Source organism: Pavona decussata, unplaced genomic scaffold (genome assembly GCF_977016875.1).
Source record: "Pavona decussata unplaced genomic scaffold, jaPavDecu1.1 SCAFFOLD_84, whole genome shotgun sequence".
Classification (NCBI taxonomy): domain Eukaryota; kingdom Metazoa; phylum Cnidaria; class Anthozoa; order Scleractinia; family Agariciidae; genus Pavona; species Pavona decussata.
Genome location: NW_028145502.1, coordinates 6,637,498 through 6,652,500, shown reverse-complemented (window position 1 = coordinate 6,652,500; position 15,003 = coordinate 6,637,498). Strand labels below are relative to the sequence as shown.

At 36.9% G+C, this 15,003-nt stretch overlaps 1 protein-coding gene and 1 pseudogene across 1 annotated transcript in view; one reads left to right on the top strand and one right to left on the bottom strand.

Annotated features, from left to right (window-relative positions):
- LOC146475659 (uncharacterized) overlaps window positions 1-11,991 on the top strand; it is a 14,680-nt gene extending 2,689 nt beyond the window's left edge. Inside the window, exons 4-6 of the mRNA XM_085115589.1 lie at window positions 3,091-3,216; window positions 4,969-6,576; window positions 11,341-11,991. Of these exons, the coding sequence (XP_084971715.1) occupies window positions 3,091-3,216; window positions 4,969-6,576; window positions 11,341-11,708 (2,102 nt within the window). The 3' untranslated portion in view covers window positions 11,709-11,991. The remainder of the gene's footprint in view (window positions 1-3,090; window positions 3,217-4,968; window positions 6,577-11,340) is intronic.
- On the bottom strand, window positions 8,340-9,369 carry LOC146475660 (uncharacterized; annotated as a pseudogene).
- Window positions 11,992-15,003: the final 3,012 nt, after the last annotated feature.

Below are 15,003 nucleotides of genomic sequence, written 5' to 3'. Positions count from 1 at the left end.
GGAATTAAAGTCCACTTTATCAAGATTGCAGAACACAAAAGAGATATGTTCATAACAACTAACCTTGACGGAGCGAAATGTTTGTTCAAAGCGACCCAGGAAACTACATTCAAAGAGTTGTTAAGATTTATATCTTTAAATCTAAGGCTTCAAAATTTGATACTTAGAGAAGGCCATTTGGATGGACCAATCAGATAGGAGAACGTGACCGATTGAGGTCATGACATGGATTCTACAAGTAACCGATAAAAATTGCCTATAGAGTAAAAATTGACTATAGAGTAGACTTCCGCTATCTCCAACAAACAAGGGAAACATTTTTTTGTTCCAGACATACAAGTTTGAGATGCCAGTTGTAACTGTACTGTAAACCCTACCATCCCAAGAAAATGGTTTTATTTCCAAGACAGGGGGTGTTTACTGTACCTTCTAAACCTCTCAATTTCCCCAAAAAGGCATTTTCACTTATCTCTATAAAAAGGAAGGGAACATTCGTTTGTATTTTTGGACGGAATAAAAAACCGAGACAGTACGAGCGCTTCCAGAAACGAATTTAGAATTTTCATGTCCGCACTAGATAAAAACAAAATAGTGGATTTTTTACAGAGATGATTTGATCATAGAATCATGCTCAATAGGGTATCATAGTTTGCCGCCAAACACAGAAAATTAAAAGCATTGTGCCGTTTGGACTGTCAAATTCATACTTGGTACACTGACAACCTGATATAAAACCACAAAGGATTAAGGTTTCCTGTTCTTTACTAAAGACATACCTTGCAATGTGTTAAATATGACTCATTGGATGGATGTATTTTTTTAAACCAAAAAAAGAGGTTTTAAAATGTACAGTTCTATCATAACGTTAATGAAAGCTTCTTCCAGTGATGCTCAATTTTTATTGAAATTGAATCTGCAAAATAATGAATGCTGTCCTGGAAAAACTTCATCTTAAAGGGACAGTATCACGCTATAATTATCAACACACTGAAAATAAAACAAACACTATTCCGTCGATAGCAGCCAAGATATAACGACCAACATTAAATTAAAAGAATAGTAGAATGCCAAGAAACTATCATCTGGAAGACGACCAAAATAAAGATGGGTTCAAATTTGAAAACGTCAGGCCAACCTTTTCCAATAATTTTTGCTGTCGTAACACGCTAAAAATCGGTTGTACTATATTTTAGTTCAACCTTTGCGTCAATTTTTTTTAATTAGCGATTTAGAAATTAACTGTAAGACAGTGTTTAAAGTTTAAATTTAGTGAATTTTTGCCCGAAATTATGATATCTCCCATGAAGCTGCCCCTTTAATTTATCTAGTGTGCTTCACAAATCACATTCTTGACTCCAGCATGTTATCTTTAGAGGACAAAACTTAACGCGCGCAAGCGTTATTTTTTTTCGTTACACATTGAAGTGAATTTACTTCTCAATGCATTAAAGTCAAATATTAAGAAAAAGAAAAAGGTCTTTTACGCCGCAAAATTGTAATAACATCGACGCAAACTGTAATAAAGTATTCAACGCAAAATGTAAGAACTTTTCTGACGCATAATGTAATAACGCGAAATGTAATAACTCACGAATGACGTGTATAGTATTTCGAAATCAGTATCATGATTCAGTGTATATTCACCTATGCATAAATTGAATAACAGGAGTACAGGTTTTATTCTCCACTCTTAAAAGTTTGAGATCAGGGGACTGGTGTTTTCTTACCGTATCTACTTATTGTGGCGCTTAACAATGTGACTTTTAGGTGCTACGCTCCTTTAAAACAGTCACTTTTGGAAACGTAAATGCATAATAGACATAAAGAGACTCAGTTAAAAAACTCTGTAGATCGGACTCGGGTACAGCGAAACCTCTCTTTACGGACACCTCTTGATGCGGACACCTCTCTTTTACGGACAGTTCACTTGGTCTCTGAGATACCGAAATCCATCTAAGGCCTACTTCTCAAAAATTGGCACCTCTATGATACGGACACTAATTCATGTTCCCGCGGTGTCCGTTTTTAAGAGGTTTGACTGTAGTTATATGAGGATGAAACCCCCTTCGTAATCTATCACCCTAGAGTTAATGTTCATGTGCTTCGAATAAGTGACCGCGTTGTTATTGAGGGCTGAGGCACTTTTTGGAGGGCGGCGCCTATTTTTCGAGTGCCACAGGAACGTGTATAATATACGATAGAAATTGTGACCATGTCGAGAGTCCCTGCAAAATGCAATATTAACGCAAAATGTAATAAAGTTTTCAACGCAAAATTTAAGAACTCTTCTTTTGAATAAGCGTAGCACCAAAAAGGTCACATTTTTAAGCGCCGCCATAAGTAGATACCGTAAGAAAACACCAATCCTCCGATCTAAAACTTTTAAGTAAGAGATAAATACCGAGAACGGAGGTATTAATCCATATGTATATGGATTAATACCGACGTTCGAGGTATTTATCTGACTTATTTCATGAAATTATTCCTTTGTTCAAGGGGACAAACGCCGGCTAATTAGTACCGTCACACTTACGTGAGAAACGGAGAACAATAGAAGCAACCTGATGTGTGCGTTTCTCGCAGTACTGCTAATGTAAATGAGGGATTTATCTGTATATTCATGAAGTATGTAAGTTAAATAAAGGATGTTGAATAACAAAAGAAAATGTGTGATTCATGAAATAAGAGTCGAGAATAAAACCCGTACACCTGTTATTCAATTTATGCATAGGTGAACGTACACTGAATCATGATACTGATTTCAAAATACCATTCACGTCATTTGTGAGTTATTACATTTTGCGTTATTACATTGTGCGTCAGAAACGTTCTTACATTTTGCGTTGAATACTTCATTACAGTTTGCGTCGATGTTATTACATTTTGCGTTAGTATTACATTTTGCGGCGTAACAGAGTCCTTTAAATTGCTTTGATTGGTTATACAAAAATGTCATGGAAGCTCAATAACTATGGTGAGCTGCTCGTTTATCGCGTACCACTTGTGTGACACTCCTACTATTTCCCTGCTTACCCTAGAAAGCATGGTTAAGGCTTTTAAGTTTTGAATATTTTTTGTTTAACATTTTAGGAGGTCATTATTCGGACACTGAAGCCTTTGTCAGTGAAAGTTGTTTACCATGCCCTAACGGAACTTTTGTGTCTGAGAACGATGCGCCTGGGAAGAGCGCCAGCGATTGCAAAGCCTGTCCTCAAGGTAATACCATTATCTTGCTAAAATATCCAGAGTGTTTAAAGGAGTTAAACATCTACAGCGAAACACAAGGCATGTAGTAACCTAACCCAGTCTAAGATTCCAAGCCCTGGAGAGGTTTTGGGGCATTGTCCCTTCTTTCACTTGTCCCGACGTATGGATGAAAAACCAAACGTGTCGCTGCAGAGTTTACTCATCCCTGGCCAAGAGACTCAAACGTTGGCGCTTCCTTTTCTTTCGTTTTTTCCGCTAAACAAACGAACAATTGTCCTTACGGGTAAAGATTGAAACGGTTTGCAAGCATGGGCAACTTTCAACAACAACAAATTAAAAAAACAAACAAACTGGAAACAACAAAGTAGTGCATATGAGTACACTAGTTATGTAAGGGTTATTGGCCTGGAACGAGGGGATATCTGATATATTCCCCTTGCGCCCGAGGGCACGTCACGAGGGAAATATATCACAAATCCCCGAGGGACAGGTCAATAACATGTTTATTTTTTCTGTTGGTGAGGTTTCCTTAATAGAAACAAGGACCTTAAATAGTTAAATGCTTATTTTATAACAGGTCGAAGTCTAATACACAACACTTTTTGATGACAGTTGTAGGCAGTGAGATTTCGGGTCTGAAGATGTTTTTCTCAACTGTTTTTTGAACTTTGGATTATTCACACAACAATATGTATAAACAACTGCTTTTGTCTGCTGGTATACGTGGTAAACACTGCATTCAGTACACTACACGTGGTTGAGCGGCTGTTGTTAAATTTTGGAAATAGTGTGCAGTCAGCTATCGTTCCGTGTGGAAACAACGATAGGCGGTTGTGAAGATGAAGTCTTTTTAACCAAAAACTTCCTACACTGTCTTTGCTGAGCGGATTAGTGACCGTAATCCTGCAAATGTAAAGAAAGCTAACAGTGGCACAGTACGAGTATGGAATGAGTGGCCTGTTATTAAATTACTAGTAGTAGTAGTAGTAGTAGTAGTAGTAGTAGTAGTAGTAGTAGTAGTAGTAGTAGTAGTAGTAGTAGTAGTAAAAGTTATGTTCTTCATTTTTTCTTTAATAGTAAACGATTAAGCACTCGTTGAAATTTTTGAGAACACTGAATAAGGGGAATAAGTCGAGCGGTATATGACGAGGGAGGGGGGAGATATATATTTCCCCCTCGTCCGTTGTTATCAGTTATTGTTTTCAACCCCGCCCTCCCCTTTTTAACCAAAGCCGCACCCAGCTTTTCAGATAGTTAGTAATTGACAGGGGCTATTGCATATATTCAACCGAAAAGAACAAAGGAAACCGAGCCAACCGAAAAATAAGAAATATTAATTTATACTGCGCTAAATAATTCACCTAATATTTTTGAAAATTCAAGGTGGCTCCTAAACCCCTCCTATAACATCTTTTTTTAGTGAGTTTGCAAGAAGGTGCGTATTGGCATGCCGGTTAGAATTCCATAGTAAAACGTTGGGATCATACAGCTCGTTTTTGTGTTATGCTAACCTAAGCTGAAACAAGGGATGTTTTTAACGGCTATATTTTTGTTATTGTTGCTTATTAAGTCGAACAATTATGACTATGTTTGCACCATTTACTGATAAAGAATAGCAGTACTTATCGATCAAATTATAACTGAAGAGAAAAGCTGCAAACCGTTATGAGCGACCTCAAAATCACAAACAGACATAGAATCAAAAAGCTATACATGCATAGATAAGGATATTAAAAACTATACTTTATTTTTCGTTAACAGGAACTGATTCTAGCTCTTTTGCTGGATTTCGAGCTTGCAAATGCCTGCAGTCGTTTTATCGGACAGATCTGTTTGGGGAATGCAAACCATGTGGTGCTGATGGTTTAGAATGCGCTGATGACTTCGCAACTTTAAAGTCTGGTTTCTGGTGGTACTGGGAAAATGAGACACACAAACATCTCTATAGAAAATTCACAAGCAATGTCCTTAATGTTACCGCTGAAGTTAATGCACACATTAATGGCTCGCTACCCAATCGGTCTTTAACTAAGTACCCACACGCTGTACCAAAACCTCATAGATGTCCTCGCCAAGAATCTTGTACTGGAGGTATAGATTCTAACTGCAGCACTGGATACAAAGGTCCGTTGTGTGAAGTTTGCAGTGATGGCTACTACAAGCAATTTAAAAGCTGCGAACTGTGCCCAACAAAAAAATGGATGATCGGGCAGCTTTCTATCTCGGCTGCAGTCATTATCATAATAATCGCTATCCTGGTATGGTCAAGCAAAAAGAAAAGCAAAAAGAATGTCGGGCGTTCTTCAGTGGACATTGTTCTTGGGCGGCTCAAAATCGTTATTGGTTTTTACCAAGTAACGTTTGGACTGCTTGAAGCATTTGCATACATTGAATGGCCCCAATCTCTTGCCCTCATCGGAACTTATTCCCAGGCTTTGCAGTTAAACGTGTTCCAGATTGCGCCTCTTCACTGTCTCTTCCCAGAATTGAAAATTGATGCATTTGGAGATCTTTTTTCCATACTCACGCTAAACGCTTTAGTTATCATCCTGTCGATCTGTGTTTACGGAATCAGAAAGTTTTACCTCAGATTGCGTTCCACCTTGGATGACCAACAGAAAGCCCTCAAAATGTCTCAGACGAAAGAGTTTATCTACAGAAACGCGTTTTTCATCCTGTATGTTACCTACCTCAGCACGTGTTTGAAAACAGCAGCCGTACTGCCTCTCGCTTGTCGCACGCTTTGCAGTGACGATGAAAAGGATGATTGTAGCAGATATTTAAAGGCGGACTTTGGCATAAACTGTAATAGTTCAAGATACAATCGTTTAGTTATCGTCGGATACGTTGCCGTCGGTTACGTGCTTTTCCTGCCAGCAGCTTCCTTCCTCACTCTCTTCTTGAGTCAACGAAGGGCGCTGCAAACTATCCGAGACGACGACGAAGGTGGAAGTTGCGACGACGACAATGAAGCAAAAAGCGCTGAATTGCTTACGGGATTACGATTCCTGTTTGAAAATTACAGGCCTTCTGCATGGTACTGGGAACTTGTTGATACAGTGCGTAAGGTTATCCTGACATCTGGTTTAATCCTAATCGGCAGTGAGAGCAGGTCCTATGCAGGAATCGCTTCCATCATTTCAGGTATCTATGCAATTGCCTTTGCCGTCAAAAAACCAGTGGTAGATCCGTTCGAGAACAGGTTAATGCTAACATCTTTAGTGGTCACTTTCACCAACTTGGGAATAGGAGCCGTGAGTAAGATTCCCAGCGAAAACATCCCTACATCTGTGGATCATTCCGTGGATAAAATCATGTTCGAGTTACTGGTGGTTGGAGCAAATGCCTCAGTGATCCTTCTTCTAATTGGTAAGTGCCATTTTGTAAGTCATCTTTTATCTAATTCAGCCTGGAAAGAGAGGGTGGGGAGACTGATCTAGATTTAGCTCGTGACGTTTAAAATACGAAAGCAAACACCACCAAACTTGGTGACTTTTCCTAAGATGTATCAGCTTACAATCTGGTATAACAGTAGTTTTATCAAGTGGATTGCTGTTATCATGCCGACAAGATATTGACAACATAGTCACCCATTATGCTTTGCACTCCACGACAGGGAAATCTATCGTTCTCTCTTTTATAAAAATTCAAGGGTTTTTTTGTTTATTTATTTGTTTATTTATTTATTTGTTTAATTTTTACACGATGGAATGAAATTCTGCTGCATCTTGCCTTATACAACACCTTCTGGATTTAATTCACCATCAACACACTTTTAATTTACCAGTGGTTTTATTTGATGGATTAATTCATCATTGGAACATCTTCTTTGATACCCGTGTGTAGACACGATGGCCCGTTGCTGGGCAACTTTCCTCCGCGACGCTGTTCTGGTCATGTGATGTGGTTAGTCTCGAAAATGGCATCCGTAATAATAATTTATGTAGATATATTCGTCTGACATTGTTCCAGGCCAATATCCTTATTGTTCGTTTGTCATTTGAATTTGCATAAATTATAACTCTCTCTGCATGAAAATCTAACTGGGAGGGGATCTAAGGCTGTTGTGTCTCCCGAGTATCCCCTAGCCAGAGTACGAACATGGCGGAACACAGGCCAAGGAACGAAAGGAATAACTGGGTTGGCTAAGCTGGTGTCTTTTGATCTGCTGTAGCCTCGAACCTATGGCTTTTCCGATCTCCTTCAAGTACGAATCAATCAGTGGACCACACATTTCCAATTGTTTCCGACCATTTCCTCTAAGAGCGAATCCATGTTTGTCATACCGTAATTCGGCCTGCTTTTTGCGCTCCTCAACGACTTAATCCATCTTCGCTCAATGGAGAACTTTAATTTGATCATTGAAGTATTCCAAAATGTTGCTCCTCTCACGGTAGCTCTGGGACGTGCCCTAAAATCAAGCATAGAGCTTTCGTTCTTGTCACCCGCCAATCTCGTACTTAGAGTCCTCGGGCTCTTTGGCCAGCGGTCGGTTGCTAGGAGAGACTATGGGGAGCTGTTCCATGTTCCAGATTTTCAAGACACCCCAAATAAAACCCATTTAAAGGTTTTATTTTATGGCGTCATAGCTTGTTGTGTAAAAGGATGTAAAATGTTATTGTCTTATCCTGTACGAATTCGGTCATGCGATTTATTTAACCGAACGTTGTATTTGGGCGAACCCCTTGATGCCATTTCTTCTTGTGGTCTATGGCCGTCAAAAATTAGGATACCCAGTAAAACATGTTTTTTTGTTGTTGTTGTTGTTGTTGTTGTTGTTGTTTTGTTTTTTTTTTGCAACTGTACTATTTATTTTTAAAAACCAACAATATTACAAAAAACATTGGCATGTTCCAGTTACATCAAGCAAATAATTACCAAAGGAATAACATCAAAACAAAAAACGAAGACTATGACAAAAACATTCAGAGCGTGTAAAATTAAGCTTAAACAGATAAACAAACAACTAATTAAAGTAGAAGAAGTGGAAAAACAAAAACAGAAAAAAATATATAGAAAGTGCATAAAATCCCTTCATCGGTTTGAGTTGTAAGTGGCAAGCGGGCACTGAAAACTTGTTGGGCGGCTAGACCACCCGCCTCAAAAAAAAAGAATAATTAATTTTAGAGATAACTAAAGAACAACACAGTTACTCATCATTCTGTGGCATCCAGTGGTTTTCCGCAAGGCCAGAAGTCACCATTCATATACAGCTTATCCGGCTGGCTTCTGTTAAAAGAAGCTCTCATGCCATTTCGTCGTGCCTCCTTAAATACTGCCATCTGATCCTTTCTGCGCTTGATGATTTCCCGAGGAAGATCGCGGAACATCTGGAAGTTGCTCCCCTCAAGGCGCCATCCCAAGGCGAATATTTCTTCTACATCTTTGAAACGAAGGAACCTGGCAATGATAGGTCGCGCATCTGTATCATTATTTCTTCAGCTAAGACGGTGTACCCGTTGGATTTCGACAGTGTGGGCGTTTCGAAAACCAAGTTCTTTTTCCATGAACTTTCTAAGGATTTCTTCGGTGTCTTCTTCGCGTTCTTCTCGAATGTTAAAGAATTTAATGTTCTCGCGCCTGGAGTAAGATTCGAGGTACAGATTCTTTGATAAGAGGTCGTTTATTTGGTCGCGCAGCAGCCTTTCTCTCTCCAGCATTGAAGTAATTCTTTTATTCTGCTCGTCAAGCTTTTTCGATAAATCTTCCTTGTATTCTTTGCATTTGTCACCGTTGAAGCTGCATGATTTCTGGAGTTCGGCGATATCTTTCTTAGCAGTTGCTTGAAAATCTTCCAGTTTCGCAGTCCTGACTTTCAAATTCGCTAAGTTGGTCTCAATATTTTTAACGGAGCATTCAATAGTATCCAGTGTGCTCAGCCTAGCGAGAATAGACTTCAGTTGTTTTGCAATAGCCTCTATTTTGTCGAAGGCCTCCATAGTTTCGTCTTTCGCTTCGGGATCTCGGTTGCACGTGTCTTCCACTTCTTTAAGCTTTTTTTGAATCAGGTGAAGCAGAAGGTTCGTCACTAGAACTTGCAGAAGATCTGTTTCTGCGTTTTCGTATGTAGTTGGATAGAGTTTCAGCCATGTGTTGCTTCAAAAACAGCTTTGAGGGCGGACGGTCGGTAGCGAGCTCCTTACTCCGCCATCACTCGACCCATTCCCCCAAAACATGGTTTTAAGTATTCGATATCCATACAGATATTGATTAATATAAAATATTCCATAAATATTTGCATCGTGTCATGTATTGAGGGTTGAGAACACAAATACCATAATAATGGAATTTCTACTGTTAATCTTTTTCGCACGCTGATGACAACTGAATTTAGACCGTCAAACAACATCAAAGCCGTGGTTGACTGAGATCGTTTTTGGCGGCTTACTACAGGTGTTGCACTACGTGAGCGGAATATGCGCGCTCTCCCAACACGAAAGCATCACACGCGTGCGAAGCGATGCGAGCTTGCGAAAAACATTTTTTCTCGCTAAATTTCTACAAATCTAGCCGTACAACCTACATTCAAATATTTGCTTTATTTTAGAAAGTTTCAAATAAGGCAAAATTTCAAAATCTTGTCATTTGCCAAATTTCTACCTGACAGAGGTTCGTGCTCTTACGTACCTGCAAATACGTATTTTTGCCCACTTTCCAAATCCTGAGATTTTAAAGTAGGGTAGTTCGGCCAGATTTAGAACCAGACAACTCTAATGACAAACTTTTTATTTCTGACTCAAAAGTATCTCAATTGTATTTATTGTGCTAAAAAAATTACAAAACATCTCCTCCTAGCGTTCTTCTTAAATTTGATTCAAGGCCTTCTTTCACACCAGAAAACTGAAGTAAGCCACCTCAAGTCTGTTCAGTCCAGTCCTTCGCATTTCGCGTGCCTGACTATAGATACGGCAAATACAATTTCTCTTTCTTATCCTTACGGATGGATACTATCTCTTCTTTGAAACAAACGATATATGTGCAAAGACGGCATTCTGTTAAGCCATTTCTCATTAGCTGATCGGACAGCGCCGGGTATCATCCGAACATTTCTAAATAACTTTCAAGCGATTCCAATCTCTTCTAACGATCACAAGACCTCTAGACAAAACTGAAGAGCTACAAGCCATCAAGGTATCAACTACACTGTAACTGGGTAGTTGTTCCCAATAAAAATCTACAATGGCCATACTAGTACTCAAACAAAGGTTAGGCATCTCAAACAGGTAACATATGATGAACGTTTCATAGCTATCAGCTAAAAAAATAAACTTTTCCACTTCTCAGCGGACAGTTTAAATTTTGGCCAATCCTCAGTTACTGTGTTTTCAAAAGGTAACACAAATTTCCCTGGGACTGATGTCTCTAAGGAATAGGCCTTTTGCAACAGTTGATCACGTGACCAAAAATTGGCAAACTTGCCAATAGCTGCAGCTATATGAATTACAAAAATGCAAAAAGATTTTGTGCCAGTTTAAAAATTGGAAAATTTACAAGGATTTGTATGGAAAAGCACTAAAGCGTGACTGGATGGCAAGCTGGCTTTTTCTCACACAAATCCTTCTAATTTTGAACGTCCATAAAAATTTCTCTTTCGAAGATATAAGCCTGGCAATTCGCATGCCAGGTTTTTTTCTTTTTTACGCTCTTTTCAGTTTTGATAAAATTATTTGCTAAAAATAGGTAAATCATTGTGTTTAAGAGAAGTAGGTAACGTGATCAACTGTAAGTTGCAAAAGGACTATTGGGGAATTTCCATATTTCAGTAATGTGTAAATAACGGATTCGAGGAAAAAACAGAGAAGCAGACCAACAAGTATTGCATTGCCCTTTTTCATTAATGGCGGCCGATTTATTATTCTTTTCAAATATGTTAATAGGCCTTACCAACTTCGTTTTAAAGTAAAAATTCTACTGAATTTTGCCTTTGTTAGCGAGCCTATTAAGGCTAATTTCCATGAAAATGAATTAATAATTTATCGGCTGCCATTTATGGAAAAGGTCTATAAGTAAAAGCAATCAATACCCAATGAGGCAGGTTCAAAGGTTTCAAATTTCTAATTTCTCAATCCTAGAAAAAGATTCTTTAACTCTCCCATTACAATTTAAGTAATTTAGTTTATTTTGTCTTTTCAGTCCAGTACATTATATACATTTATCGTTACGTCAAAGAATGGCGCAAAAATCCAAAATGGTCCCTATCTTGTTGCCTCGCCCTGTTGTTACCTTTGAATGAACTTCAGGGCGAAATTCGAGGATTGGCTGGGACTAACGTTCTTAAGCAACAACTTCAGACAGGTAGAATTGACATGCCGTCCATGACAACCGCCATAAAAGACAGCGGCGTGGTCAACTTCACCCTCGAAGAAGAGGAAGAATCAACTGAGAATCCTTCAAGGAAAGAAGACGAAGAACGGCCCGGCAACGTCGAATCCCACACTGATGTGACCGTCGTCACTATCCACACCGCTAAACCAACAAAATCATATGATACTAAACTTTGAGCAAATGATACGCAATCAACGTTGTAACTGTTTTTTTTGTGGTGGTGATTGTGCTTGTTTTTTGTTTGTTCGTTATTTTTATTTTGTTTTCTTTTACTTTTTATGTTCTTTTCTATTCACTTGCGCAAAAAGAAACGCAGCCTTCAGTTTTTAAATATAATTTATAAGATAGAAGTGTAAAACGTGATCTAGGCGTCATTCCACTCTGAAATAATTGTATGATTTAAGTACGTAGAAAGAGCGGGGGCTAGATTACATTGCCAACGCTGTTACAAAAAATCAATCCGAGAGACATAGATACCTATTAACTGCTGCTGTTCTGAATTACGAATTAGTGAGTGAAGTCCAAGTGAAATAATTTTAATAATCAATTAACTGAATCATAATTATTAGTATTGTACCAGTAAACTAGTACAATTATGATTACTGATCCATTAGTTCATGAGTAGACAAAAATTAAGCTATGATCCAACAGGATGAATGACTTTAATAGTAGCGAATCCCAATAAATAACAAAGGGAAAAGCAAACATTAGGGAATAATAAATATACCTTCTCTGTGGCATGCTAATTAGTGAGTTATGGGATGCTACCTTCCATAAGAGTAAATCGCCTGAAAAATGGCTCATAACAAGAAAGATTTAGTAGATAACATAAAAGAAAAGAGGGAGTAGATAACATAAAAAGAAAAGGTTTAGTAGCTACGAGATATAGTAGATAATATAAAAAAATTTAGTAGATAACATAAAATAAAAAGATTTGGTAGATTATATAAAAAGAAAAGATTTATTAGATAACATAAAAACGAAATATTTAGTAAATAACATTAAAAGAAAAGATTTGGTAGATAACATAAAAAGGAAAGATTTAGTAGATAACATTAAATGAAAAGATTTAGTAGCTAGGAAAGATTTAGCAGATAATATAAAAAGAAAAGATTTGGTAGATAACATAAAAAGGAAAGACTGAGTAGATAACATAAAAAGAAAAGATTTGGTAGATAACATAAAAAGGAAAGATTTGGTAGATAACATAAAAAAGAAAAGATTTAGTAGATAACATTAAAAGAAAAGATTTAGTAGATAACATTAAAAGAAAAGATTTAGTAGATAACATTAAAAGAAAAGATTTAGTAGATAACATAAAAACAAAATATTTAGTAGATCAATTAAAAGAAAAGATTTGGTAGATAACATAAAAAGGAAAGATTTAGTAGATAACATTAAAAGAAAAGATTTAGTAGCTAGGAAAGATTTAGCAGATAATATAAAAAGAAAAGATTTGGTAGATAACATAGAAAGGAAAGATTTGGTAGATAACATTAAAAGAAAAGATTTAGTAGATAACATTAAAAGAAAAGATGTGGCAGATAACATAAAAGGAAAAGATTTAGTAGATAACATTAAAAGAAAAGATGTGGCAGATAACATAAAAAGAAAAGATTTGGTAGATAATATAAAAAGGAAAGATTTAGTAGATAACATTAAGAAAAAAGATTAAATAGATAACATTAAAAGAAAAGATTTAGTAGCTAGGAAAGATTTAGTAGATAACATAAAAAGAAAGGATTTAATAGATAACATTAAAAGAAAAGATTTGGTAGATAACATTAAAAGAAAAGATTTAGTAGCTAGGAAAGATTTAGTAGATAACATGAGAAGAAAAGATTTAATAGATAACATTAAAAGAAAAAAATTAGCAAAAAACATTAAAAGAAAAGATTTGGTAGCTATGAAAAGATTTAGTAGATAACATAAAAAGAAAAGATTTATTAGATAACATTAAATAAAAGATTTGGTAGATAACATTAAAAGAAAAGATTTAGTAGATAACATTAAAGGAACGATTTAGTAGATAGCACTAAAAGAAAAGATTTGGCAGATAACATAAAAGAAAAGAATTTGGCAGATGAAAAAAGAAAAGTTTAGTAGCTAAGAAAGATTTAGTAGATAACATAACAAGAACAGATTTAGTAGATAGCATGAAAAGAAAAGCTTTAGTAGGTAAAATAAAAAAGGAAAAGATTCAGTAGATAAATTCAGTAAAAAAAACACTTAAGTTCGTTGATTCACGTAATTTATCAACTAAAGTGAATATTGATTCGTTAGACACAGGTCAGACTGCACCCTTAATGTTGCCAGGGAAACGATACGGTGTAGAAGAGAAAATAAGGACCTCAGCAGAGACGACGACGACACCAACGAAAGCAAAACTTAAAAATTACATTAGTGTTTTCTGAAAAAAAATTCGTAATGTTGTGTAATGTGGCCGGACTATAGGAGCTAACTTCGTGTGGGCGGTTTTAAAGTTCAGAAAAAGAAAAGAAAATTAATTATCAAGACATGCGTTCACGTTCTCCATAAAACTTTACATTTGGTCTTTTTACGGTGCTGTTTTGCAGAGGAAGGCAAAGAAATGTACGAAAGTGTATAATGCACGTACATAGTTTTATTCTAATTAAAACTATTGTATTTCTGACGTTCTCGTTGACGTCGTCGTCGTGGCTACTTAAGCTCCCCATTAATAGATAACTTAGGTGGCCATTTGCTCATTGTAGGTGTTTGTTTACCCGAAAGCAACAATATAAAATAAGGATAGTCTTGATCTATTTCTTGATACGTATTAAGTCATTTGTAGACTGATAGAAACAAGACGGTACAAAACATATTGCCATGAGTGATTAGTAGTTAAACATCCAATGAAGCTGTTTTTTTTTTGTAGCGAGCCACTGTGACTACCTACAGAAACGGACGCTAAATGAGGTTCATGGCTAAGGAGTTTTTCTTAGGAAACGTACAAGGGGCACAAATGCGCCAATACGTATGTTTCCTACAGAAACGGATGGAGAACTTACCATGAGCACAATTGCATCTTCAACTGATAGTGTTAATGGACTCATTTTGTGTCCAGTCGTTGGAATTGGATATACTTATTGTACAGTAAAATGTTTCAATCCATCAAAAGAGGTTGAACGGATTGTCCGTATTATGAATTTGTCCGTCATATAAAGGGAGAGTTTACATGTTCATTTGGTCTTACTGGGACCAAGTTAACTGTCCGTAATATGCCGCCTGGCATACAGAGGTGTCCGTATTATGTGAGGTTTTCAAGGCAGAGGCTCTACTGTAGCAATTAATAAACATATAACAGTTCGTGAAGACCGTGTTAATAACTCGATTACTCATTAAACAGCTCAGGTTCTTATGAAATTCCAACTAACATGTCATTTGCAAACGTGGCGGAACAATTGGGTTTTTGTAATTCAGTCATTCTGATCAGCTATCCGTTTATTGTCT